Source organism: Octopus bimaculoides, chromosome 27 (genome assembly GCF_046866305.1).
Source record: "Octopus bimaculoides isolate indiv1 chromosome 27, ASM4686630v1, whole genome shotgun sequence".
NCBI classification, from domain to species: Eukaryota; Metazoa; Mollusca; class Cephalopoda; order Octopoda; family Octopodidae; genus Octopus; species Octopus bimaculoides.
Window position 1 is genome coordinate 1,688,164 of NC_142954.1, and position 26,844 is coordinate 1,715,007.

Consider the following 26,844-nt stretch of genomic DNA (forward strand, 5'->3'; position numbering starts at 1 on the left):
ATTATTATTATTATTATTATTTTCAACAGCTGCTACATCGACGCAATTAAGATCACAGTGCGCGACAATTACAGAACGTAAGCACCAGCAGGGACAAGAACAACAACAACAACAACAACAACAACAGCAGCAGCAGCAGTAGAAGTGGCAGCAGCAATCAAGAAGAATAATAAAGACCTCTTTCTCTCCCCCTGTCTCTGTCTGTGATATATATATATATATATATATGTAGGTAGATATATATATATATACAATCCCAAATATATACAGCTACATATAACTACATATTTATAATCCTATATATATATATATATATATATATATATATATATATATATATATATATGTAGAATCCTACCTTCAACTGAACAGAAAGATTCTGTTTCTCCTTTTGAGAAATAATTCCAAAAGCTCCACCCTATTTATCCCTATTCTTTTTATTGCTTACTCTTGTTCGCTGACATCATTACACTTTCTTTACCTTGCCCCCGTCCCATCCCCATTTATTTCAGTAATATTTTAGAATTAATTTGAGTTGATTAACCAAGGAATGCCTTTGAACTCTTTCGGAATTGACCTCTTACTAAAGATGGGCTGTGTCTGCGGAAAGGAAATGATTTTCATCAACAACCGACGTTTCTATGTCAGATCAAGTCTTGGTGAAGGGTACGTGTTGTTGTTATTATTATTATTATCACCATCGTCGTCATCATCATCATCATCATCTGAAAGCTCACAGCTTCTATTGCTGGGTAAGATGGAAAGTGTCAGCTGTCCACAGCCAGCAGACTAAGGTGACACTTGTTTTACTGGTCATGCTTGAAGAACCCTGCGAAGAACTCTTGCAGTTCCAAGCAATGCTGACTTTTGGAGGTGTTCTACCTTCACACTTGCACCGATCTTTTTCAGCCATGCTGGTAGTTGAGTGCCGATACTTCCAAATGCACCAATTATTATTGGTATCATGTCTACTCTCCTCATTGACCACAACCTTCATATTTCCCACTTTAAATCGTCGTAGTTATTTATTTTCCCTTCTTTCACATTGATCCTGCTGTCACCAGGGCATGCTCTGTCGATTATCATGCATGTTCTTTCTTTTTTATTCACCACAACAATGTCCGGTTTCTGATGACTGGTCAGGTGATTGCACTGGATCATTGCATTCCACAGGATTTTGCAATTTTCATTCTTGGTGACTCCTTCTGGGGTTTGTTCATCCAACGTCTTTGCTCTTTGTAGGCCGTGATTTCCACAGAGCTTCCAATGGATCATTCTTGCCGCATTGTCATGGCATCGTTTGTATTTGCGTTGTGCCAATTTCACGATTGTGGCCGTCGGGCACAGGCATTATTAAATGCATCTATCTGGGCCATGATCATGACCTGTCGACCTGTGCCCGATGGCCACAATCGTGGCCTATTGTGCTTTATGTGTTAAATTTAAATGTAAATTAAAAGTCATGAAATGCTACTTCACCATACTCCTTATTATGTGTGAGTGAGTGTATGGTTGTGTCTGCTTTTAATTTAATCTAGTTAATTTTTTCCAATCAGCGGATTTAGTCTGGTCGACTTGATCGAAGATGCACGAAGCCACAAAAATTTTGCTCTGAAGAGGATCAAGTGCCACTCAAAGGATGACGAAAACATTGCTCTGCACGAAGTGAAGGTGATGAAATTGTTTAAGCATCCACACATAGTTCCCTTAATTGAGTATATGCTCGTGCCAGCCAGCAAGTTCGTCCAAAATACAGACATTTACAGTGAGTTACATATCGTCATGCCATATTATTCAGTAAGTATTAAATACCCTTTTTTTATATATGTGTGTGTGTTTGGGTGCGTGCGTGTGTGTGTGTGTCTGTATCTGTGTTTGTGTGTGTAGGTGTGTATGTATGTTTGTATGTGTGTGTGAAGGTGTGTACGTGTCTGTGTGTTTGTGCGTGTAGGTGTGTATGTGTCTGTGTGTGTATGTATGTTTGTGTGTATGTGTATGTATGTTTGTGTGTGTGTCTATATGTGTGTGTGTAGGTGTGTATGTGTCTGTGTGTATGTATGTTTGTATGTGTGTGAATGTGTCTATATGTGTGTTTGTGTGTGTGTATGTGTCTATGTGTGTATGTATGTTTGTGTATGTGAGTGTATGTCTGTGTCTCTGCAAGTATGTGTCCCCGAGTGTGTGTGTATGCATGTGTCAGTGTGTGTGTATCTATGTGTATGTTGATCTTGCTGTTGTTTAACCCCAGGTCAGCCCTGATCCAGCAGACCCGTATGATTAAAGATATTCCATCCATGACCATCCCGTCTTTTATTCGGACATAGTGTATCTAGGATTACATCATCTAATGTGTTTTTCCTTGTCTTTGTTGTTGTTGTTTAGCCCCAGGTCATCTTCATCCAGCAGACCTGCACGATCAAAGACAATCCATATATGACAATCCGATCTCTCTTTGTCTCTTCTCTATTTCAGCGAGGTTCACTTCAGGACCGAATCGAGATGCTTGCTAGAAAAGGGGATCACATCCACGAGGACCGTTTATGGGAGATCTTCTTTGGGATTTGCGAAGGTTTAAAGGCCATGCACAGCCACACCCCCCCCTATGCCCACAGGTTAGTTTCACAGTCTCTCTCTCCTCTATCATCATCATCAGCAGCAGCAACAACAACATCATGGTGATCTCATATCAAGATAAATAGCCCTCGACCTTGCAGGTGGAGCCCAGTTAGAATTTTCTTCAGGTCAAGTAGCCCATCCCGCTCAAAAGGTCCCTGCAAAAGAGTTAAGGATGATGAACAAAACACTCATGTTTCCAGAGGTGAATTATTCAAACCCCAAAGAATTCCTCTCAACACATGGCTATGATGCTCCCCCACTACTTCTGCTAGTGATCAGAGATTCACATATCGTCAGCCACCAAGGAACATGCTCAACTGGTTAAGGTCAAACAACTGACAAGCAAATCTGTGGTATTGAGCAGAATATTTGCTGTAGCCCATCTTTTTATACCAAGACAAAACAATGTACATGATAACACTTCCAATCCGTTAAGATGAGAGCCACTGCCTGTTACTGCATCTATTATTATTATTATTATTATTTACTTGTATATAATAATTAACTATGTAATAATTGTATTTGCTCAGGGACCTGAAGCCTGCTAACATCATGTTTGCTGATAACAACTGCCCCGTCCTCATGGATCTCGGGTCATCAGTAATGGCCAGAACAGAAATAAAGACCATGTCAGAGGCTCGGACCCTCCAGGTAATTAACACTGGTCTTCCTCATTTATTTCCGTTATACCTTCCAACAAATTGCTACACAAGTTGTTGATGTTGTTTAGGCCTCTGCAAGCTCTTGTCACGCAGACCTTATGACCTGGGTGGTTAAGAAGGTCACTTCCCAGCCACGTGCTTTCAGGTTCAATCCCTTGGAGCAACACTTGGGTAAGTGTCTCCTAGGGAAGCCCCCAGGCTGAGCAGAGCTTTGCGAGTGGATTTCATAGATGGAAACTGAGAGGCAAGTCACATAATGAGAGATATACACACACACACACACACACACGTGTGCCAAAACTTGAAACCACTATTATTATTATTATTGTTGTTGTTGTTACCCAGGATGTAGCTGCTGAACGCTGTTCAATGCAATACCGTGCGCCAGAGCTGTTCAATGTGGAGAAAGGATCTTGTATTGATGAGCGCACTGACATTTGGGTAAGGCTCTTGAAATCCTTCATCTTGTTTACCGTATTGTTCACTTTAATTCCTGGAAGAGGCACCATATTTCGGTTAAGCAACCACAATATACTACTGAGTATCGATTTATATTTTTCTATCTTCAATGACATTGATTACATCATCATCATCGTTTAACGTCCGTTTTCCATGCTGGCATGGGTTGACTGGGGACAGATGGCTGCACCTGGCTCCAATCTGATCTGGCAAGGTTTCTACACTGTTATACAAGCATACATTTCCTAATCTTCCATGAAAACCTGTCTGGCCTTGAGGGAAACATTACCTCCTTGCATGAGGGTTGATTACAGGAAGGGCACCCAGCTGTAGAAAATATGCTGCAGAGAATTCTGTCCAACCTATACCAGCATAGAAAAGGAAGCGTTAAAACGATGATAACAACTATGATGATGATGATGATATGTTTATTAAAAACATTAAATATTCATTCTATCTTGGTTTTCCTTTTTTTTTTTTTTGTGTCTTCCAGTCCTTAGGTTGTCTGCTGTATGCCTTGGCTTTTCTCGAGTCTCCTTTTGAACAGGATTACCAAAGAGGGAACAGCATAGCTTTGGCAGTGCTTGGTGGAAATATTAAATTCCCAGAAAATCCACAGTAAGTGTTGTTGCCATTTAACCTCCCGCCATTCCATCACCAGTTCACATCTATGAAGAGATAATATTACATACCATAACCAGACCATTTCTCAACATTTACTCTATCCATTGCGTCCTTCCTTTTTAAGCTAGTAGAACTTGATTGAATAGTGATTTGACTGCTATTTTCATTAATATTATTATTATTATTATTATTATTGTCTCTCTATAAGGTGACGAGCTGGCAGAATTGCTAACACGTTGGACAAATTGCAGTCCCCAGTCAAACCATCCAATATTTTAGCCATCTTTATGTTCTGACTTCAAATTTCGCTGGGGTCGATAAAATAAGTACTAATCGATCCTGTCCCATTGATCATATCAGCTGGGACCTTCGTCGTCGTAACCAACAAGAGTGTTCCACCACCTCTCAACTGGTACTTAGTTTATCAACCCCAAAAGGATGAACGGCAAAGTCAGCTTCGATGGAATTTGAGCTCAGAACATAGCGACAGGTGAAATACCACTAAGCATTTCGTCCAGCGCACTAATGATTCTGCCAGCTTGTCACCTTAACCCTTTAGTGTTTGCATTATTCTGCCAAAATTAATGCTTTTTCATCCACATGGTTTTGAACTAATCATGCATTATCTTGTAGCTATGAGATTTTGATGAGGTAGCTGTTAATTTTTAGAACAATATTGTAGGGTTGGTGTGAGAGACCAGATTTGGCCAGTTTCAACATAAAACAGGCAGAATACTTTTGGCCGGATATGGCTGGTTTAAATGCTAAAGGGTTAATAATTGGAATTTACAGAAAAACAAAAGACGAAGACAGGTGTATAAACAACAAACAGGTGTATTAGTTTAATGCTCGGGAAGGTGAGAAAGTCTTTTACGTTTCGAGCCTACGCTCTTCAACAGAAAGGAACTCGAGGAAATAAACAGAGAGAGAATTAAAAAAGCTTTTGGAGCTAGCAGTCAATCATGGCTAATGATAATAATAATAATTAATTCGTTTTATTGGCCACAAGGGCTAATATAAATTAAAATCATGTAAGGACTAAGACAGGACGAAGGTTACAAAAGGTTTTGTCTGAAAAGTAGAAAAACGTTCGTGTAAACAGAGGAAAAGAACGGAGAAAGATATAACAAATAAATAAAATTCCCAATAGGGGGAGGCGCTTCGTAAAAGAAAAGGTTACACGTGGAAAAACCCATAAAACCACGGGAGCTGGTCAGAAAAAATAAGAAAGGGGTATAGAGCCCTTTCTCCTTTTACATTACCTTTTTTCCCTACATTGTTGTTTTGATTGCTTTCAGTTACTCAAAACATCTGGAGATGACAGTGCAGAAACTGATGGCTGTGAATCCGATGGAGCGTCCGTTTATTGAACAAGTGTGCCAAGTGGTGAGCGTGGCCAGGACAGACAATGCAGGACACACAATGTAAAGAGGTAGCAGCAGAAGGGACTTTGCTGGGTGTGATGTGTGACTTGTCTTCACGTACAACATGTCTGCCTGTGTAAATGATGTGACTGGTGTAGTTCTACAGCACATACACGTGCAGTTGTGAGTGATGTGTCTCTACAGCACACGTGTGTCTGCCTGTGTGATTGATGTGTCTCTACAACATACATACACATGTTCACCTGCATGATTGATGTGAATGATGTCTCTCTACAACATACACACACATGTCTACCTGCATGAGTGGTAGGAATGATATGTCTTTACAGCATATATACACACCTGTCTACCTGCATGAGTGATGTGAATAATGTCACTACAGCATACATATACAACATTCCTACCTGCATGAGTGATGTGGTTGATGTGTTACTATGGTATACATAGCATGTCTACCTGCATGAGTGATGTGAATATGTCACTACAGCATACATACACATCTACTTGTGTGAGTGATGTGAATGATGTGCCTTTACAGCATATATACACATGTCTACCTGCATGAGTGGTGTGAATGATGTGTCTTTACGTTTGTGAGTAATATTCTGTGTGCATAAGGTGAAAACGAGGGAAATGAGGCTGAATGCGAACATGTGTGTGTGTGTGTTATGTACATTTCAAATGATACAATTTGCCAACGAAAGACAAAATGAGGATTCAATACAGGATGTAAAATTTGTTGTTTTTTTTTGTTTCTTTTTTTCAAAATTTAATTATTTTTTTTCTTCACAATGAAATTTGGAAGGAAACGCTTATCCTTATGTTCTTCCATTTAAAAACCTTTGTGAACGACACCTGCAAAACTCACAAGGATTTTCCAAAAGAAGATATTCAGACTGTGGCTATTTCAAAAGTAACCCAGGCTGAGTTTTCTAGCATGTGAGCAGAAATGAGCCACCCTGAGTACTGGAAGGCAGAGCTTTTCAGTTATAATGTATTAACAAATACTCTACATTTGTATTGAATCCCATTACTTATTGCTTCTGGTGAATCAACAGAGATTTATAAATATACACATATCGTCGTTTATATAGAGGCACAGACATGATTCTTTGTATAAGAAGTTCATTTCTCAACTTTGTGGTTTCAGGTTTGTTCCCCACCCCTGTATGTATGTACCTACCTCCCTACCTACAGTGTTAAATTTATGCTGGGTGTTGTAGTTTTTTTTTGTGGCTATCATGTATGTATTTGGTTTGCAAATTGGGGCTTTGCAAGGTTTTTCCACAAAATTACACATTCCAAATCTGTTATAGAATTCTTATATAATCTCTATCCCTCTCCCCTGTATGTATATATATATATATATATATATATATATAAACACATGCATATATATTATTGTATAAATAATAGATATATAATTTTTTGTATATATTGTATATTATTTATTATATATAATATATATTAATATGTGTATGTGTGTGTGTTTATATATATATATACATATATATATATGCAATCACTTTCACATCCTGGCACTTTTTCCTTCTCCATCCAGCAGTTGGGTAAGCCTTTGGTAGAATTCTTTTGTGAATTCCAGCATTGTTCCTACGATGTTTTTATTACTGGTATTAACGAAACACACCATCCCATTGTTGATCTGTTCATTGCCCCCCCCCCCTCAAAACCGGTCTCCGTCCCCACCGCCATCTGGTGGAGGATGGCTAGATAGAATAAATAAGCAGTCACAGAATCCTTAGTCTGCTTCTGCCCCTGTCTTCCACCCTTTATTTTTCCCCCCCACCCCTTTGATTTGGTCACCTCTTCGAAAAAAAGAAACTCTTTGTGATATCTTTATATAACCTTCCAATGTGACAAGGACATTATTGTCGCTGGGCTAATCACTGAAAATACCTATTGTGTATTCGTTATTACTATTGGTGTTATTATTATTATTATTATTATTTGCTAAAATGAATACCAGTTAAGTCCAGGTGAAAAAGCAAGGCATCGGTAACATTAATCCCATCCCTCCCTGCTCGGTAAACCTGTAAAATATTTGTGGTTTTGTGCTTAATGTGAGAAAATATTGTAATAATAATTATCATTATTATTAATAGTAGTATTAGTATTGTTATTATCAAAGGTGACCAGCTGGCTGATTTATTACCTTAGTAACCTGCTCTTTAATGTTCCGAGTTCAAATTCTGCCAAGGGTGTCTTCGCCTTTCATCCTTTTGGTGGGGTGGGGGTCGATAAATAAGTACCATCCCCCTAAAATTGCTGGCTTTGTACCAATTGTAGAAAGAGTTATTGTTAATATTATTATTATTATTATTATTATTAAGGTGGTGAGCTGGCAGAATCATTAGCACGCCAGGCAAAATGCTTAGTGGTATTTCGTCCATCTTTACATTCTAGGTTCAAATTCTGTTGAGGTTAACTCTACCTTTCATCCAGTCAGGGTCAATAAAATAAGTACCAGCTGCGTACTGGGTTGAAGTAATCGACGAGCCCGCTCCTTCAAATTTTCAGGCCTTGCATGGTTGGCAGACTATTGAGTGTCGGACAAAATGCTATGTGGTATCTCGTTTGTTTTGAGTTCAAATCCCGCCGAGGCCAACATTGCTTTCCATCCTTTCAAGGTTGCTAAATTAAAGTACACTGTTCTCTCACTCAAAATTTGTTAGCCTTGAACCTAGTTTAGAAACAGCAAGGGCAGTGGATTGACAGAATCATTACAACATCAGCAAAAATGCCTTGTAGCGTTTGTTTCAATTCTCTACATTCCGAGATCAAATCCTGCTGAAGTCAACTTTGCCGTTCATTTTTTTTTTTTTTTTCTCAAGGTCAATAAAGTACCTGCCAAGTACCGGAGTCTGTGCTATTGATTAATCCAAAATTACTGGCCTTCTGTCTTGATTAAAAGCAATTATTATACCTTTTTTTTGGTGACAGGTGTATTATTTAATTATGCGATGTTGATATTGTTTTTTTAATTTTCATTTTTGGCTGGGATAAATGATTGGTCTTGTAATTAATAATATATTATTTATTTATCAAATATTTTGTTTCTTTTGAAGAAATAAAAATTTTTTTTAAAAAAGCAGATATTATAGCAATGGCTATCTTGTATACAATAATCTCGTCTCTTTGTGTTATTGATTCAGAGGTTTACGGCATCAAGCTGTCATATAAGCAGTGTCATTTGTTTCCATTCTTCTGTGCAAAATCATTTCTAGATATGAGACAATAAGGAACTATAACCTTGCTTGGAAACAGGTGACAGTAACAGGCAACAGATCCAGGTGTAGGAAAAAAACTGTCCCATACAGCATGGAAAAACGGACATTAATGTGATGACAATGATAATGGTCAACCTCACTCGTACCAGTGGCACAATAAAGGCACCCAGTACACACTGTAAGGTGGTTTGGTGTTAGGAAAAGCACCCAGCTATAGAAACCATGCCTAAACTGACACCAGAGGTTGGCACAAACACATGGAAATTTTAAATAATGTTTTCAAAATTAAAAGTTAGGTAACTGCTGTACATTGTCGAGGGCAGATTTCGAGTCTGACTTGTGCATGAGAAAGTAGCCTTGGAGCTGGGCTGCACTGATTTCTTGGCTCTCAGCTAAAAGTTGGTCAGCGAACTGTTCTGCCATGCTCTCGAGTTCCTCCGGATAGAAGCGTAGAAACATGGTCTTTATTTGATGTTTTGAGGCAAAGTCAATCTTCTCTTTGATATCCACTCGACCAGGTCGGATCAGTGCAGAGTCGAGTCTGCAAAAGAAAGAAAAAAAAAAAGCAGAAAAAGAGAGAGGAGAGGACAATGATGAGTATAGAGTAGGGGTTCTCAACTATTTTCTGTCTATGGACCCCTTTAATTCCTGTTTTACTTTGCTGGACGCCCATAGCAATTTGAAGTTTAAAAAAATTTCATTATTTACTTAAAATCAATCATTTTGTTATTCTTTCGCTTGTTTCAGTCATTTTACTGCAGTCATGCTGGAGCACTGCCTTAGAGGGATTTCAGTTGCAGATATCAACTCCAGGATTTATTTTATTGGACTCTTTGCCGAACCGCCAAGTAACATGAATGTAAACACACCAACGTCTGTTGTCAAGTGATTGTTGGGAGACAAACAGACACAAAGACATACATACATAAGTATATATACATATATATATGACAGGCTTCTTTCAGTTTCCGTCTACCAAACCCACTTACAAGGCTTTGGCCGGCCCAAGGCTATAGTAGAAGACATTTGCCCACGGTGCCACACATCGGGTGGCTTTCAAGCTAGTTTAACATATTCATGTACTCAAATGACTGAAACGAGTAAAAGAATAAATTAACGAATGAAGGAATAAAAGTCATTAAGAACTTACCTGTTTAAATAATTAGTTGTCATGAAAACTATGCGTCCTTCTGCAGAAGCGACTCCATCCAGAGCATTGAGTAAACCACTGAGTGTCAAACGGCCAAACCCTTGGTAAGCAGCAGGATCTGGGGACAGAAACCATAAAATGGGTTGGAGAGGGTGAAGGAGAGATGGCTTAGTGGTTAGGGTAATCAACTCATGATCGTAAGTTCATGAGTTCGAATCCTGGTGATGCATTATGTCCTTGAGCAAGACACTTTATTTCACGTTGCTTCAGTCTGCTCAGCTGGCAAAAATGAGTAGTACCGGTAATTCAAATGGGGCCAGCCTTGTCAGATTCTGTGTCACGCTGAAGCTGAATCTCGCTGAGTACTACGTCAAGGGTATGGGTGTCTGTGGAGTGCTCAGCCACTTGCACGTTAATTTCATGAGCAGGCTGTTCTGTTGATCGGATCAACTGGAATCTTTATTGTAATAGGTGAAGAGGAAGAGTGAAGAAGAAGAAGAGGAGGAAGTGGAAGGAGAAGAGGAGGAAGTTGAGGGAGAAGAGGAGATCAAGACGTAGATAAAGAGGCAGAGTACTTACTTTCAACAGAAAGATCACGGCTGACAAAAGCAGCATCTATGTCTTCAAGAAGGATGATGCTCTGTTCGGGTGCTGTGGTCAGGAGGTGAGCCACCCGGTCATCTGTGAGGCTGCGTTCACTGAGGTTCATAACACAAATGTGATAATCCAGTTTACCTGTTCACAGAAACACCAAATCAAGTCAATGAACTAACATGGTTAACTGCAAGTTGTATGTGTGTGTGTGTGTGAAGAGGTCAGAGGTCACTGAGGTGAGAATATGATCATCATTTAAAGTCCTCCTTCCATGCTGGCATGGGTTGGGGGGTTCCATAGAACCCGGCAAACCAGAAAACTACGCCAAGCTTCAATGTCCGTTTTGGTCACATATCTATTGAAATGTATTTCTGCTGTTTCAATTTTATGTTGAAACTGACCAGATCCACTCTCTCACACCTACCCTACAATGTTGTTCTAAAACTAAACAATCACATCTTCAAAAATATTAAAGCTACAAGATACTTCATAATTAATTTGATTACATTTGATAAATTAATCTGAATGCTAAAAGAGTTAATTATTCTTCAAAATGTTTCCTTACCAGCCAGTGCTACAATGTAACTGCTTTTCCCACAACCTGGGGGTCCATAAAGCAGGTAACCCCTGCGATAGGGGATACCTCTATCTGTATACCACTTGACACTGGAGATGAATTCATTTATGTCTTCTAATATTCCCTCTGAAATGCCATGATCAAGAATGACCGAGTGCAAGGGACGTTTGCGCTTCGGGTAACCCAGCTGTCGCCATTCGGCACCCATTGGTGTGTACATGACCGTCCTTCCCTCCTGCTCTTTCAGTGCAATTTCTCGTGCCTCATTCAAAATGTCGATGAACAGTTGTTTGTTTTGCCCAACAGCCGTCAACGAGACCGTCTCGAAGGGTGTCCCCGTCGTGAAGTCACCCATCGTTTTCTCGCGGTTTCGCTCCACTTTGAACCAGTTGCCTTTATGCTTGAAAAAATGGTCGCCGGGACTTGGCACAAAGTCAAAGTACGTGAAGACACGACCTGTGTCCGACTGATGGTACTTGGTGTGAACGCTAAGATGCTGCGTGCGTTTGTACGCTCGGTTGGAGATCCAGTGCAACAGCCAGCGGTAGCTCTTGTCCGAGCTCGGTACTTCTAAGCTGATCAGGTAGTTTCTTCGTAACAGGATCACACCATACTGACTTAATTTCCGCAGTGCTGCCATTCCAGTTCCAACACCTACCAGCCCAAATCCAGCACCAAAATAGGGATTTGTGGTCAGGGATCCCAGAAGGTCTACAACCGTCATACTGTGTCAAAGATATGTAATCTGGAATAAAAACGAAAAAGAATCAACATAAAATAAAACTAATTCATTAAGATTATTCATATTGTGATCATTACAATCGTTAAGCCCCAGGTCAGTCTTGGCTGAGCAGACGTTTGTTTAACCCTTTAACATTCAGATTATTCGGTCAAATCTAAAGCTTATTTATCCCCTTTGTTTTGAATTAATCATGGATTATCTCATACCAGACTTAAAAATAGCGCGTACTGCTGTAGAATTGTTCGACCTGAGTCTTCGAGAACGATGTTCGCAGTTCAATAACTGAAACAATTACAAGGCTGAAAGAACGCCGTTGGGAAGGAAGGATAGCCAGGACTTTATGCAACCATGTATGTAGATATATATATATATATTGCCGGACCTGTAAAGTTACGAGGAGGTAAACAAACCAACACCTGTTGTCAAGCGGTGTGCAGACGGGCGGGAACAAAGGTGTATACACAGACGCGCCTAAAGAAAGAAATAGATAGACAGACAGATGGACAAACAGACAAATAGTCTGGCAGACAACAAACCAACACGTGTCATTGTCGGCCCGGTCCTCAAGGTGACGCGCAGTGGGATTGAACACGAAACCACGTTGTTGTGAAGCGAACTTCCAAACTAGACAGTAATGGGAAGATATAAAAATGTTAAATCATCTTCATTTAATCATGACAATTTATCCAGCCCCTTATTAATCCACAAAACTCCCCCCGTAATGAGAAATTATTCCCGTATTTTTGTCCGGTACGAAGTGGTGATTTTAAAGAAAAAATTGGCTGTTATATCTAGTATGTTGAATGACCACATAAAGGCAAGGAAATAACACAGTAAATATGATAGATACCTGTGGATAGCGAAGTTATCCTACAGAGAGATCTTGAGGTGAGGCAAAATAAGTTACGAACATATGATCGCCTTGGTGACCTCTGTGTTAAGAGACATGTGAGAAAGTGATAGCAAAAATAATGGGAAATATATAAAAATAGATTGGCTATGCCGAAAGAACGAAAAGAATAAGTTTATGCTCCAAAAAGTAGATTATCATAGTTAAGGTTTTAATTTCTCAACAACAATTAGTTAAATTATTTAAGTAGCTCCGTAGAACATAAGACATAAATAACCACATTTCTGTATTGGTCGAGAGGAAAATCGTAAAAATCCTGTAGCTTTTCAAGACATTTGGTGGGGTCGGACCACTGACTGCGAGATTCCTGTCTTCACTGGTCTGCTCGCCTAGCAGAGGTAACAGGTGAAGCGCATGAGGGCTCTTGGTTGTTCCAGCACAGCATTATCGTCATCACCAGTGGCAACGGTGCCGGCGTACCTCAAAGGTCATTAGAGAGGTTTCCCAGCGCCCCCAAATTTTCATCTTAAGGTGGTGAATTTGTTTCTTCTTTTCGCTCTTATGTATATATTTAAGTATAAATAAAATATGTTATGCCTGACATAGACAAAAAAAAGAATTAAACCTACTCTTGTTATTGGATTACTTATTCTATTCGCGGCATACCTACATAAATTTACCTCACCCCGATTTGTTTCCTCGTAAGGTTAAGAAAAATGGATATTTCTTAATGAAATTTTCTTCAAATATCTTTCAGATGGTGTAGATTACGATTATATCGGAATTTAATATGAAAAAAAAAAAAAAAAAAAATGCTGTGCGTGCGCACACATACTGTCACACGTCACATATATCCACAAAACGTAACTGATAACTTCTTTTCAAATTAAATTCTGATATAATCGTAATCTACTCCATCTGAAAGGTGTTTGTATGAATTTTTATTTAAAAACAAATACTACAACCTTTCTGATAACTTTTTACCATTTTTAATTCCACCCCTAACAAAAAAAATCATTCTTTCGTCCATTTAGGAACTTATCATTATTTTTTCCCTTCCGTATTTACTAGTTATGTAACATTTTCATTGTATTTAAATAATTTTGTCTGATTTCTTAATGTTTTTATTTATCTTTCATTAAATTTCTTTTTAATTAAGAATGAAAAAAAATTCAAGGTTTCGTCGTCTACACACAGACATACCGATTTCCGGTGTATCGATAGCAAAGGCTTCTGATTGGCTAAAATTCCAAACTTTAAAATGTTTGTAACTTTTTTATTCTCAATTACGAAGAGAAACGAAAGTGATTTTCGTCATTAGCATGCAAGAGTACACCAGCGTAGAAAATTTGAATTAAATCTGACGATGCAAACGAAACCATCAACGTCTGCTTGTTATGACTTGCTTACTCAATATCGTGAACATTCCCGCAGCAGATATTCGGGTTTGTACAGAGAATATAGAGAGAGGGGCGTGGGATTTTTACCTTAGGATTTGACATTAGTCCATATCAAACCTTTTGAAATAATCCCGATTCATTACGACCGCATACATGCACTTGAACATAATTAAATCAAACGTAATTAATGGGACAACCGTATATTTTCTTTTCCGGTTTCAGTCCTACATAACCATATCTTGTATCATTTTAACCATGTTAGATTTACCGATTCCACCAGAACGTCTGCTATCAGACATTTATACGGGCTTTCTATTTGTTTCCACATATATTTGTATAATCTTCCATTAGATATAGCGATGTTTCGTAATATAGATGTAAAAGTCTTTACCTGCAACTGTGAGTAATACCTGTATAGAACATAGTCAACCTCAAGCAGTCTAGAGGTAAGAAAATACCATGTCTACATTGCATAGTTTCTACATACATAAATAAAAGACTCATGATATCGAAGGTAAGAAACTGAACTATCATACATTATTTATAAACAGACATTTCTCAGCCTTTAAGAATTAATATGGAAGACATTAAATGTTTGGACACTTTTAACATGACTGTTTTTAACGATATAGATTCAGTTACACAGACAGACAGAGATGAGAAACCTTTATTGAATGAAACAGTTCCTGATCAAAGATCAATCCAGAGAAATATTCCTGAATATTGCTGTGAGATCTGTCGGAAAACGTTCTCTTCTGAACATGAAGTTTTCACACACAAAGAAACACATCATAGAAAAACATCCCACAACTACGGAATGTATGGTAAATATTTTGTCTTTAACAGTAAACACAAAAGAACATACGCTGGAGAAAAACCATTCCATTGTGATATATGCGGGAAATCTTTTATGTCTTATAATAAATTAACAAGGCACAAACGAATACATACTGGAGAAAAAATCCATCAATGCGAAATATGTGGTAAATCTTTTTCTGTTAGTTCTTGCCTTGTACTTCATAAAAGAACTCACACAGGAGAAAAACCTTACCATTGTGACGTCTGTGGAAAATCGTTCTCTGGTAAATTTAGTCTTGTCGTTCACACTAGAATTCATGCTGAAGAAAAACCTTTTCACTGTGATTTATGTGGGAAATCGTTTACTCAGAATTCTCACCTTGTCGTTCACAAATCCATACACACCGGAGAGAAACCCTTCCTCTGCGATATCTGTGGGAAATCTTTTGTGTCGAACAATAAACTAACAAGGCATACAAGGATACACACTGGAGAAAGGCCTTATCATTGTGAGATATGTGGCAAATCTTTTTCTGCTAGTTCTTGTCTTGTACTTCATAAAAGAACACACACTGGAGAGAAACCATTTCGTTGTGAATTATGTGGTAAGTCGTTCTCTGGTAAGTTTAGTCTTGTTGTTCACACTAGAATTCATGCCAGAGAAAAGCCATTCCACTGTGAAATATGTGGGAAATCCTTCTCTAGTAATTCTCATCTTGTCGTTCACAAAAGGATTCACACAGGAGAGAAACCTTTTAGCTGTGAAATTTGTGGGAAATCTTTTATCTCTAATAATAAATTAACAAGACACGTAAGGGTTCACACTGGAGAAAAACCTTATCATTGTGAGATATGTGGCAAATCCTTCTCTGTTAATTCTTGCGTTATAGTTCATAAAAGAACACATACTGGAGAAAAATCCTACCATTGTCAGCTGTGTGGGAAATCGTTTCTCACCAGTACTCAGTTAAAAACACACAAACAAATACACAATGGGGGAAAGGTGTTTCACTGTGAACTATGTGGTAAATTATTTTCTGATAATTCTCGTTTTGTAGTTCATAAAAAAATGCATGCAGGAGAAAAACCTTTTGATTGTGATACTTGTGGAAAAGCATTCATGCAGAAGTCTCATCTTGTAGTTCACAAACGTATTCACACTGGAGAAAAACCTTATTGTTGTGAAACTTGTGGCAAGTCCTTTATTACTAACAGTTACTTAACAAAACACAAACGTACACACACCGGAGAAAAGCCATTTAGGTGTGACACATGTGGGAAGTGTTTTTCCACAAACGGTAATTTAAAGACACATAAACGAATTCATACTAGAGAGAAATCTTCCAAATGTAAAATTTGAGAAATAATTCTCTTGCAAATCTAAACTTTTGGTCCATCAACAAGTACATGTAGGCAAGCATTTATTGTGGTGAATTTAAGTTTTCTTCACTTGAATTTTCATTTTGTAATCTGCAAATTTGGTTTTGTTTGAGAGAAATCCTTTTTTCTAAAATGAGTGAGGAATCCTTATTTTTGAATTATAAACTTGTAGTTGGTAAACAAATGCATTCTAAAGAAAAAGGTGTGTAAGAAACTATTCCTTGTAGACTGTTTTGTAATTCACAGACATCTTCAAAGTCACAGACACCTGGAAGAAAGATCTAGTCACTGTGGTTTGTCTTTCTTAAAGAGACACTATCTCATTAATCATAATTAGAAAAAAAAAACAAAAAACACCGGGGCAAAACTTTAACACTTCAGCATTTGAACCAGCCATATCCAGCCCAAGTATTCTGTTTCATGTTCAAAACTATCCAGATGCAGTCTGTCACACCTACCCTATTATGTCACTCTAATAAAAAACCAATCACATTGTTGAAATCTCAAAGCTACAAGATAATCCATGATTAATTCAAAACATTGTGAATAAATAAGCATTGCATTTGACAAAGAACTATGAGTGTTAAAGGTTTAAACTAGCCTCTCACACCTACCCTACAATGTCATTCTAAAAATAAAGAATCACATAATTAAAATCTCAAAGCTACAAGATATTGCATGATTAATTCCAAACAAAGTGAATATAAATAGGCATTGCATTTGACGGAGATGTCTGGATGTTAAAAGATTGAAGATGTAAAATTTATGGAAAACTAATTCCATCCAGAAGAATTGTTTGTAACCATTTTGGTACCAACTCACCTGAAACTGCCACTGATATTGAAATACTAACATTCCAGTTTTAATATGATCCAAATTAAAACTTTCTCCCAAAATTTCATGCTAATTTGTGTTCCAAACACTATATTAATAAAGACAAAGTTATTTGATCAAATTCTTCAATATTTTCCAAATCATTTGGAACAAAGCCAGTATATTTCAGTAGAAATATGGCAATAAAATAGTTAAAGTGTTCTAAATTAAAACCAGCTGTCAAATTTTATCTTAATTTATGTTCTAAATGGTGTATCGACACCTCTTCTGCCTCCAGGGTACATACTCCTCCTGTTCCACTGTGTATATATATGTATTTGTGTGTATTATATATATATATATATATAAATTTAGTGAATGGAGTAAAACGCATATGTTAACTGCATATATATATATATAGTAGCAATGATAGATCGTTGACCAAAGACCATTCAATTTTTGTTCTCCATGTTTTTCTCCTTGTTTCTTTCTGTTGAAGAGCGTAGCTCGAAACGTTAAAGACTTTCTCTATTCCCGAGCGTTAAACTAATACATCCTTTTGTTGTTTACACCACCTGTCCTCGTCTGTTGTTTTTTTTCCGTACATTCTCCCATATATATATATATATATATATATATATATACACACACACACACACACACAGGGTTGGCCAAAAGTCATCCGACAGTAAATCGAAATTCCATAAATGCTATCTGTAATTCTGTATTGAATTGAATGGAAAAATGTGTCGCTCAAGAAGGACTTCAGTTTGAACAATTTTCATGATATTTCATATTTAGAAACTTTTATTAAATTCATTCTGTTATTAAACATCAATAAATCTTGGAATTAAATGGTTTTGATTTACTGTCAGGTGACTTTTGGCCACCCCTATATATATATAAATTATTTGTTCACATATGGGCTACAAAAACGGTCTTTGTATATTTTTGTTGGTCGAAATCATTCACACCAGTCTGTAATTCCTGATGAGGAATCTAATTTGTATTTCATTGAAGAGTTTTTTGTCTTTGTCTTTGGAATTAATTAAATGATTGCAGCAATGTTGTTGAAGAATGAAATAATTGTCATTTAAACCCTAAGCTATCTAAAATACTTCAGGACATTTGTTGAACGAAGAGTTAGTTCCCCTCGACCGTTAACTGTCCAGTCTTACTAATTCTGTTTGTTTCCTCCTATTGTTTCATACACATCTTTATTCCTTGATCAATTTCACTTCATAACTGATAATTATTAGCAGACCGAATTAGATATGAACGATTTTTTAATTAACTGTGGAATGAAATAAATACAAGTCTTTATTATGTTGACCTGTAAAATCTAGAAATTCTCTTGGTGCTGTCTACATATTGTGTGTGACGTATTCCTCGGACGAAAGTAACGAAAACGTATACACAGTGTTTTGTCGGACTTTCCGGTTGGAGCGTATATAAAAATTGAAGATTTTGAAAACTTCAAAAACATTTTGAAATCCCGTTTTTAATTTTTTGCAGATTCGGAATCTCCGCAGTCGAAAAGGTGAGTTTCTATAGAGAAAAATAACCAAAAGGGAGTGCGGGCCATGTCCTTTACCTCTGCCAAAATATCTATGTAAAGATTTATGTTGTAAATGTGTTATTTTACACATATCTGTGTTTCGGTGTGTTCTGTAAGCTAAACGGCAGGTGCACTTAAACAAGGTTATATGTCTTCCACTGTTTCGTTTTCCTTTTGGCTGCCCCATTCCAGTTTTTTTATTTCCCATATTTTGCTATTAACCGTAAAAGAAATTCCGTATTTCTGAATATCCTCACCATTTGCATCTATACCTATACAGACACTTTTATACATACACATAATGGATCTCCGTCGTTCGTCGATAAGAATTCAGGTGTAAGACCAACTGAATTACCTACCCCTGAATTCCCGTGAGTCGCTGGTACGTGGAAGTCTTCATACAAGAACCTCTGTGACACGAAGCTGACCTCTTTGGAATTGCTGGTAGAGCAGTTTCCTACTGTCCAATTTCATTCTGGTCAACTGGACACTGCAGAAAGTGTCATTTGTCCAAAGTGTCACGCAGTAGGACAGAACGAGGGACCTCGTGGTTAAGGAAACGTCTTGACCATTCGGCCGTACTGTGCCAACATATATCTTCGCGCGCGCGCGAAGAAACTGCTTGATGACGTGGAACTTCGCAAGAAAGTTTTAACACTGGAAAACTTCAAGGTGCGTACATCAAGGTTTATTTCTAAAGCATATCTGTGTCTGTCTATCTATCTATCTATCAATTTATTTTTATCTATCTATTTATCTTTATTTATCTATCCACCTGTTAGTCTGCCTATCGATCTGTGTGTCTCTCTATCCATCTGTGTGTCTCTCTATCCATCTATTTATCTATCTATCTCTATCTACCTACGTACCTATCTATCTATCTACCTACCGATGTACCTATCAATCAATCAATCTATCTGTCTATCGATATAGAAATACAGTGAAATTTCCATTGTTGAAGTTCTACTTATTAAGATTCCTCAATATCTTGTCCTGTTTTTCTCTAATTTCAGAATATCAGATGAAAAGAACATTTGACTGCAGTTCTTATTTATTTTATGTTTTAAAGACTAATGGAAGATACACAAAACAAACACCTTCATTTTTGTATAAATCTCTGAAGAATTACAGTGAAATATTTCTTGTGAATTGAGATTGAGAACAAAATCTATCTACTTCACAATTTGGAATTTATTCAAAATGATTTGATATTCAAGTGAAAATTGGAGAAAATTTACCTTTTAAATGTGATGGCAGCAAAGTCATTACACCAGTGTGATATATGTAAAAAGACTTTCTCTCATGGAGGCAACCTTACTACCCACAAACTCATTCATACAGGAGACAAACCCTATCACTGTGATATCTGTGGGAAATCATTCTCTCGAGCAAGTACTTTAACTACACACAAATATATTCATACTGGAGAGAAGCCATATCGCTGCGATATCTGTGGTAAATTATTCTCTCATGCAGGTACCTTAACAAGACACAAACGTATTCATACAGGAGATAAACCATATCGCTGTGATATCTGTGGTAAATCATTCTCCCAAAATGATCATTTAGGTAGCCACAAACACATTCATACTGGAGAGAAGCCATACCATTGTGATATCTGTGGCAAGTCCTTCTCAGAGACAAGTAGCTTAACTGCTCACAAACGCTTTCATACAGGTGAGAAGCCTTATCACTGTGATGTCTGTGGTAAGTCATTCTCTCAGAGAGGTAACTTATCTACACACATGTTTATTCATACAGGAGAAAAAAAATACCATTGTGATATTTGTGGTATGTTATTCTCACGCAGGTTTCACTTAACTCGACACAAACTCACTCATACAGGCGAGAGATCATACAGCTGTGATATCTGTGGTAAATCATTCTCTGAAAGTAGTATCGTAATTAAGCACAAACGCATTCATACCGGAGAGAAACCATATCACTGTAATATCTGTGGCAAATCATTCTCAGGAGGAAGTACCCTAACTATTCACAAACGGATTCACACAGGAGAGAAACCATATCACTGTGACATCTGTGGTAAATCTTTCTCTGCGAGTTTTGGTTTAACTAGACACAAACGAATTCATACAGGAGAAAAGCCATATGAGTGTGATATCTGTGGTAAAACGTTCTGCGATGGAAGTGCATTAGTTACTCACAAACGGATTCATACAGGAGAGAAACCATATCACTGTGACATCTGTGGTAAGTCTTTTGCGCAAAGTGGTGAATTAAACCAACACAAATGCATTCATACTGGAGAGAAACCATATCAATGTGACACCTGTGGTAAATCATTCTTGCAAAGAAGACTTCTAACTGCTCACAAACATACCGTTACAAGGGATAAATTATGTGATTGACCATCATCCTCATTTAACATCTGTTTTTCCATGCTGGCATGTGTTGAATGGTTTTTGACATGCAAGCCAGAGGATTGCACCAAGCCTTACTGTCTGGTTTGGCATGGTTTCTATTGCTGGAGGCCCTTCCTAATAACAATCACTTTACAAAGTGTACCAGGTGCTTTTGACATTGGCACAGCACTAGCGAGGTCAAACATATTCATACAAATTTACTCACAAGGCATTGGTCGGCCTGGGAACAGAAGACAATTGCCCAAGGTGCCATTAATGGAACTGTACCTCAAACCATGTGATTGCGATGCAAATGCCTCACAGCCATCTCTCCATGGGAAATCATTCTCTGAAACTGCTTACTTTCTCACAAATGCTTTCATACAAGACACCAACCATATTACCAAGATATCTGTGGGAAATTAATCTCAGTTAACTATTCTGTGTAGTCATATTCATGAGTAATTCTTAATATCAAAATTAGTTCTATGAAAGAAAAAATTTATCTTATATAACCACATATGTATACACACAGGAAAGACTATATAACTGTGCAAACACCCTGTGACATATGACTATTTCCACCTTGTTGAAATAACTTAAGGTATTTTTTTAATAAAAGCATTCTTTTATGATATTTGAATATATTCTGTTTACTGTTTCTTTTATGTTTGCCTGTCCAAAGTGATGACGACCATCTGGTCATCATTAAGAATGACTAATGTCTTGCACAATGAATCTTCATTTTCGCGCTAGAATTGTTGTTGCTTTGGTGGCCTAACAGGTCAGGATGTTTAGAAGTGGAGGTTTCAAATCTCTGCCAGAAATTACAAAAGACATTATTAAATACTTTTATTTAAGCAACCAAATTTCACTCACCAAAAATATTGTGTGTGTAGGTGTGTGCAAAGAAGGGACCACAAGGCAGCCTTCACATGGTAACCAGATCTCCCTCATATAGTTATAGTAAATACAATATTTGAAGTAAATTTAAGTATCTTAATTTTCTCATAAAAATTGTTGCTGCTTTGGTGGCCCAGTAGGTAAGGGTGTTTAAAAGCAGTAACAAGACACAGGCAGAGGTTTCTAATCTCTGCCAGGAATTACAGGGGGTCTTATTAAACATTTTCATTTTTTATCTCTAGAGATTAAAAAAAAAATGAAAAATTTTAGTAAGACTCCTAAATGCAGGCCCTGGGTGGGATTGAACCCTGCCCAGGATGTTCAATGTGACTGTCTAATTATGTCTCTACCCACGAGACCACCAAGACACCCAACATTAATTTCGTAAATTAAGAGATATTTAAATCTATCATAACTAAAGATAAAAAAAAAAAAAACTATCTCATCACAGCTGTAGCTCAGTAATTAATCGCAAATTGGGGACCTGTTTAGATGCCTTTGTAGGTACGGCAAAGGTCTGTAGCGGGCTGAAGGGACATGCCATATCACGTTGATATGATGTAGCGTGTAGATGTAATGCTTAAAGGTTCTCGCATTGGAGTAACCAGTGAAGAACATCGAAGAATCAACGCCAAGAAGGAAGAAATATTATTTACATATATTTATTCGTTTGTCCGACAGGTAGAAAGACAGCAGTAATTGTAGTGACAGTGATAAAAAGGTTGGCTCGCCTGTTGGTAGATGATAGTGTGGAGGTTGCTGTTTGCCAGTAGAGAGTGAAAGAGTAAGGAATGCACGGTGCTGACGAGAGAGGAAGAAAGGATAAAGGGAGCATCGTCTTTCTTGCGGCCGAAAGCTTCTCTTCGTATGTCGAGCGAAGGACGAAGGGAAGTGCTGCTCCTTGGTCACGACTGACACAAAAGAGGGAGAGATCGGAAATGCTCCCTGTTATATAGACTATGGTCGGTAATGTAGGTCGAACCTTAAACAAAGGACTGACCTTTCCTCTGTCGATCATCTGGTGTGGAGATGCAAACGAAGGATTTCCCGCTTTTTTTGACAAGCAACAAGCGGGTGGATTTGGTTCCAGATCTCAGGCAGGGCCACGTGAAGTCCCTACAGGCCGAAACAGCTTGGCACCAGCTTCTACAGCTGAGTGAACGGGAACAACGTGAAATAAAGTGTCTTGCTCAAGAACACAACACACAACGCGGTCCGGGAATCGAACTCACTGACTCCCGGTTGAGAGCCCGATGCTCTAACCACTGAGCCATGCGCCTTCAGTTTAGACAGTTCTCCCTTTCGCTTTTGTGTCAGCTGCACCCTTTGTGGTTTTATGAATTAAAGAGCCTAAGTCACATGACGCATCTTACTTCCGGTTTGTTCCGTTTTCTCAACTCTTTGGATCCAATTTAAAGAATAAACAAAGATTTATTTATTTATTGCCGTAACAGGTAAATTATAATATATATATATTGAACACAGATATGATCTAATTAAAGGTATTGTATAGCAAATACTGTGATACATAGAAATGCCGTAGTTTGTTATATACTAATGCAGTGGAGGTCACTCGAAATCGCGAATAACGTTATCAACCGGTTATTGTTATCAAAATTAATAGGTTCAAACTTTATATTTGTGTAACGTCACCTGTTAGGTGTTAGTCAATATTGTACGGAAATGATCACAATAAGCGGCTTTTCCACTATATATGATTCTTGTGAAATTTCTTTTTAATCGCCAACTTGTGTGTGTGTGTATATATATATGTTTGTCAATATCTTTCTCCTCAAGGCGGGGGGAGCTCGAAGAAACGTTAGCACGCCGGGCGAAATGCTTAGCAATATTCATGTCTTTACGTTCTGAGTTCAAATTTTCATTATTTAATCTCTACTTTTAAAGTATATTCTATATCTCATCTTATTTCTTTTTTTATTTCAGAGTACCAGAGGATATTTAGCATGAAAGAAGATTTTACATCAAACACATCATGAATATATATAAAAATATAATCTTTAAGATGAAATTTACATGCTACACAGAAGGAATATTACCCTGTTTATATAAATCTCTGGGTGTGTGTGATTATTAGTAACATTTCTGTACTTTACTGCATGGAATGGGTACAGGAAAACCAATCCTGCATTCTAACTAAATCTGGATTGCAAAGGAATTTGCAGCACCCTCAGATATTGACAATGATTACAGTTGATGGAAATATAGCAATACAACTGAGAAATAGAAAAAGATAAGAGAGAAAAACATTTGAACATTGTGGTGAGAGAAGAAAAAATAATGGAAAATGAATTATGTGAGAATGAGGTTAATTGTAAAACACAGTCTTTAAAGATTGATTTTACTGAAGATATAACAAAAGATGAAGAAAAAACATCATTTCGCTGTGATATCTGCAACAAGTCTTTTCTAAAAAACGAACAGACTATTCACAAATGTTTTCATACAAGAGGTGATCCTTATCACTGTGACATCTGTGGTAAATCATTCTCTGAAAAGGTTCATTTGATTACACATAAACGCATTCATGCAAGCGTCAAGCCATATCACTGTAATATCTGTGGTAAATCTTTCTCTCAGAATCATAGTTTAGCTATTCACAAATGCATTCACATTGTAGTTAAGTCATATCATTGCAATATCTGTGGTAAATCATTCTCTGGAAATAGTGACCTAACAACTCACAAACGCATTCATACAGGAGAGAAACCATATCAGTGTGATATCTGTGGCAAATCATTTTCTCAGAACCATCATTTAATTACCCACAAGCATATTCACACAGGAGATAAACCGTATAACTGTGATGTCTGTGGTAAATCATTTTCTCAGAAAAATAATTTAACTATTCATAAACGTATTCATACAGGAGATAAGCCATATCACTGTGATTTGTGTGGTAAATCATTCTCTCAAAATCACAGCTTAACTACTCACAAATACATTCACACTGGAGAGAAACCGTATCACTGTGATATCTGTGGTAAATCATTTTCTCAAATAAATAACTTAATTACTCACAAGCGCATTCATACAGGTGAGAAACCCTATTCCTGTGATATCTGTGGTAAATCGTTTTCTCAAAGTTATGACTTGAGTAAACACAAACGAATTCATACAGGGGAGAAACCATATCACTGTGATACTTGTGGAAAATCATTTTCTCAGAACCATATCTTAACTAACCATAAACGTATTCATACAGGAGAGAAACCATATCACTGTGATATCTGTGGTAAATCGTTCTCTCAGAATGTTGTGTTGACTAAACATATGCGCATTCATACAGGAGAGAAGCCATATCATTGTGATATTTGTGGTAAATCATTTTCACAAAGTGATGTCTTAACTAATCATAAACGCATTCATACAGGAGAGAAGCCATATCACTGTGATATTTGTGGTAAATCATTTTCACAAAATCAACATTTAACTAAACACAAACCGTTCCATACAGGAGAGAAACCATACTACTGTGATATCTGTGGTAAGTCATTCGCTGGCGACTTGAATACTCATAAACGCATTCATAGTGGAGAGAAGCCATATCACTGTGATGTCTGTGGTAAATCATTCTCTTTAAATCAACATTTAACTAAACACAAACTTATTCATACAGGAGGGAGGCCATATCACTGCAATATCTGCGGAAAATCATTTTCACAGAGCGATGTCTTAATTAAACACAGACGTGTTCACACAGGAGAGAAGCCATATGTGTGTGATATCTGTGGTAAATCATTCTCTCAGAATCATACCTTAATTTCTCACAAACACATTCACACAGGAGAGAAGCCTTATCACTGTGATATATGTAAAAAGTCTTTCTCTCAAAAGGCTAACTTAACTACTCACAAGCAAATTCATACAGGAAAGAAAGCATAACACTGTGATAATTATATCAAATCATTCTCTCAAATAAGTAGCTTTACTTGATGGAAGTGCTTCTTGCAACCGAGTTGTGGTAAATTATTCTCTTACACAATTTTATTACATGCAAGTATATTTAATGGGGAGAAAATCCTTATCAAATGTTCGAGGCCTGATGTCGTAATCTGTATCATAATCAAAGGCTGAGGGGATCCAGACCGTCAAGTGTTTGCCTGAACCTGGAGGAATGAGGTGATTTGAAAGTGAAACTAGCCAACTTTCAGCCTGATGTCAATGCCTTGATTCAGGATCACCATGCTCATCCCTCACATTGATGTTGTCAATTCCAATAAAAGATATTCCAACAATTTGATGCGTTTTTCACATTTTCTAACCATGGAAATAATTTCATAAAAATTAAAAGTTTAATACTGTATACTCGTACACATAGTTTTAAATGTTAAAAGTGAGTCATCTTCAACAGAATTTCTAGATTTGTCATACATGTATATTTTAGCTAACATTTTAATTGCCAGCATCCAGTACCCAGTACACATTTAAGGTAAGTTGTAGTGCACCTGAGAACTGTACACAGTAATTTCATTATTATTATTATTATTATTAGCAAATGCAGGTCTGAAGTAGTTTTCAACAATGTCTTAAATGTTGCCATATCTTCATAACTGGACTTCAATGTATCTCAATTTCTCAGTTATATGGTTATTTAAAATAAAATATCAAATACGTTAGATATATGATATAATAGGTACATTTTAATTATTGACAGACAATTTTTTTATTATCTACTAAAGGATTAGTAAATAAACTATTATA

At 37.2% G+C, this 26,844-nt stretch overlaps 5 protein-coding genes across 11 annotated transcripts; 4 read left to right on the forward strand and 1 right to left on the reverse strand.

Moving 5' to 3' along the window:
- Window positions 1-329: 329 nt before the first annotated feature.
- On the forward strand, window positions 330-6,486 carry LOC106870981 (serine/threonine-protein kinase 16). Its single transcript, XM_014917228.3, has 7 exons — window positions 330-666; window positions 1,557-1,797; window positions 2,473-2,612; window positions 3,147-3,267; window positions 3,624-3,719; window positions 4,231-4,355; window positions 5,660-6,486. The coding sequence occupies exons 1-7, from the start codon at window positions 551-553 to the stop codon at window positions 5,787-5,789; spliced, it is 969 nt and encodes a 322-aa protein (XP_014772714.2). The 5' UTR covers window positions 330-550; the 3' UTR covers window positions 5,790-6,486.
- LOC106871007 (mitochondrial chaperone BCS1) lies at window positions 5,178-13,708 on the reverse strand. 4 transcript variants are annotated; one of them, XM_089343453.1, is made up of 6 exons: window positions 13,593-13,708; window positions 12,908-12,989; window positions 11,304-12,060; window positions 10,724-10,879; window positions 10,145-10,262; window positions 5,178-9,535 (listed from the first exon to the last, which is right to left on the reverse strand). In XM_089343453.1, the coding sequence occupies exons 3-6, from the start codon at window positions 12,037-12,039 to the stop codon at window positions 9,280-9,282; spliced, it is 1,266 nt and encodes a 421-aa protein (XP_089199579.1). In that variant the 5' UTR covers window positions 12,040-12,060; window positions 12,908-12,989; window positions 13,593-13,708; the 3' UTR covers window positions 5,178-9,279. The 4 variants fall into 4 exon arrangements, with proteins under 4 accessions (XP_089199579.1, XP_089199577.1, XP_089199578.1 ...); XM_089343451.1 differs by having other exon boundaries at window positions 13,537-13,666; XM_089343452.1 differs by lacking the exon at window positions 13,593-13,708 and adding an exon at window positions 13,188-13,529.
- A 464-nt stretch (window positions 13,709-14,172) lies between these two features.
- LOC128246991 (uncharacterized) lies at window positions 14,173-21,866 on the forward strand. 3 transcript variants are annotated; one of them, XM_089343457.1, is made up of 4 exons: window positions 14,173-14,753; window positions 18,814-18,838; window positions 19,137-19,528; window positions 19,870-21,866. In XM_089343457.1, the coding sequence occupies exon 4, from the start codon at window positions 20,107-20,109 to the stop codon at window positions 21,223-21,225; it is 1,119 nt and encodes a 372-aa protein (XP_089199583.1). In that variant the 5' UTR covers window positions 14,173-14,753; window positions 18,814-18,838; window positions 19,137-19,528; window positions 19,870-20,106; the 3' UTR covers window positions 21,226-21,866. The 3 variants fall into 3 exon arrangements, with proteins under 3 accessions (XP_089199583.1, XP_089199582.1, XP_052833148.1); XM_089343456.1 differs by having other exon boundaries at window positions 18,814-19,528; XM_052977188.2 differs by having other exon boundaries at window positions 14,701-14,821; window positions 18,814-19,528.
- Window positions 14,687-17,987, forward strand: LOC106870999 (uncharacterized). 2 transcript variants are annotated; one of them, XM_089343450.1, is made up of 2 exons: window positions 14,687-14,821; window positions 14,940-17,987. In XM_089343450.1, exon 2 carries the CDS (start codon window positions 15,125-15,127, stop codon window positions 16,463-16,465), a length of 1,341 nt encoding a protein of 446 aa, XP_089199576.1. In that variant the 5' UTR covers window positions 14,687-14,821; window positions 14,940-15,124; the 3' UTR covers window positions 16,466-17,987. The 2 variants fall into 2 exon arrangements, with proteins under 2 accessions (XP_089199576.1, XP_014772736.2); XM_014917250.3 differs by having other exon boundaries at window positions 14,818-17,987.
- Window positions 21,867-22,013: 147 nt separating the features above from the next.
- On the forward strand, window positions 22,014-26,378 carry LOC106870982 (uncharacterized). Its single transcript, XM_089343449.1, has 2 exons — window positions 22,014-23,576; window positions 24,067-26,378. The coding sequence occupies exon 2, from the start codon at window positions 24,421-24,423 to the stop codon at window positions 26,023-26,025; it is 1,605 nt and encodes a 534-aa protein (XP_089199575.1). The 5' UTR covers window positions 22,014-23,576; window positions 24,067-24,420; the 3' UTR covers window positions 26,026-26,378.
- Window positions 26,379-26,844: the final 466 nt, after the last annotated feature.

What these genes read in the sequence shown, in the direction of transcription:
- LOC106870981 (XM_014917228.3), top strand. Translation starts at nt 551, where the DNA reads ATGCCTTTGAACTCTTTCGGAATTGACCTCTTACTAAAGATGGGCTGT. An exon ending in CAGAGGCTCGGACCCTCCAG is followed by an intron (nt 3,268 to 3,623) that starts GTAATTAACACT and finishes GTTGTTACCCAG; the next exon opens with GATGTAGCTGCTGAACGCTG. An exon ending in AAATTCCCAGAAAATCCACA is followed by an intron (nt 4,356 to 5,659) that starts GTAAGTGTTGTT and finishes GATTGCTTTCAG; the next exon opens with TTACTCAAAACATCTGGAGA.
- LOC106871007 (XM_089343453.1), bottom strand. Translation starts at nt 12,039, where the DNA reads ATGACGGTTGTAGACCTTCTGGGATCCCTGACCACAAATCCCTATTTT. An exon ending in TTACATTGTAGCACTGGCTG is followed by an intron (nt 10,880 to 11,303) that starts GTAAGGAAACAT and finishes TTCTGTGAACAG; the next exon opens with GTAAACTGGATTATCACATT. An exon ending in ACAACTAATTATTTAAACAG is followed by an intron (nt 9,536 to 10,144) that starts GTAAGTTCTTAA and finishes TTTCTTTTGCAG; the next exon opens with ACTCGACTCTGCACTGATCC.
- LOC106870999 (XM_014917250.3), top strand. Translation starts at nt 14,885, where the DNA reads ATGGAAGACATTAAATGTTTGGACACTTTTAACATGACTGTTTTTAAC.
- LOC128246991 (XM_089343456.1), top strand. Translation starts at nt 20,107, where the DNA reads ATGGCAGCAAAGTCATTACACCAGTGTGATATATGTAAAAAGACTTTC.
- LOC106870982 (XM_089343449.1), top strand. Translation starts at nt 24,421, where the DNA reads ATGGAAAATGAATTATGTGAGAATGAGGTTAATTGTAAAACACAGTCT.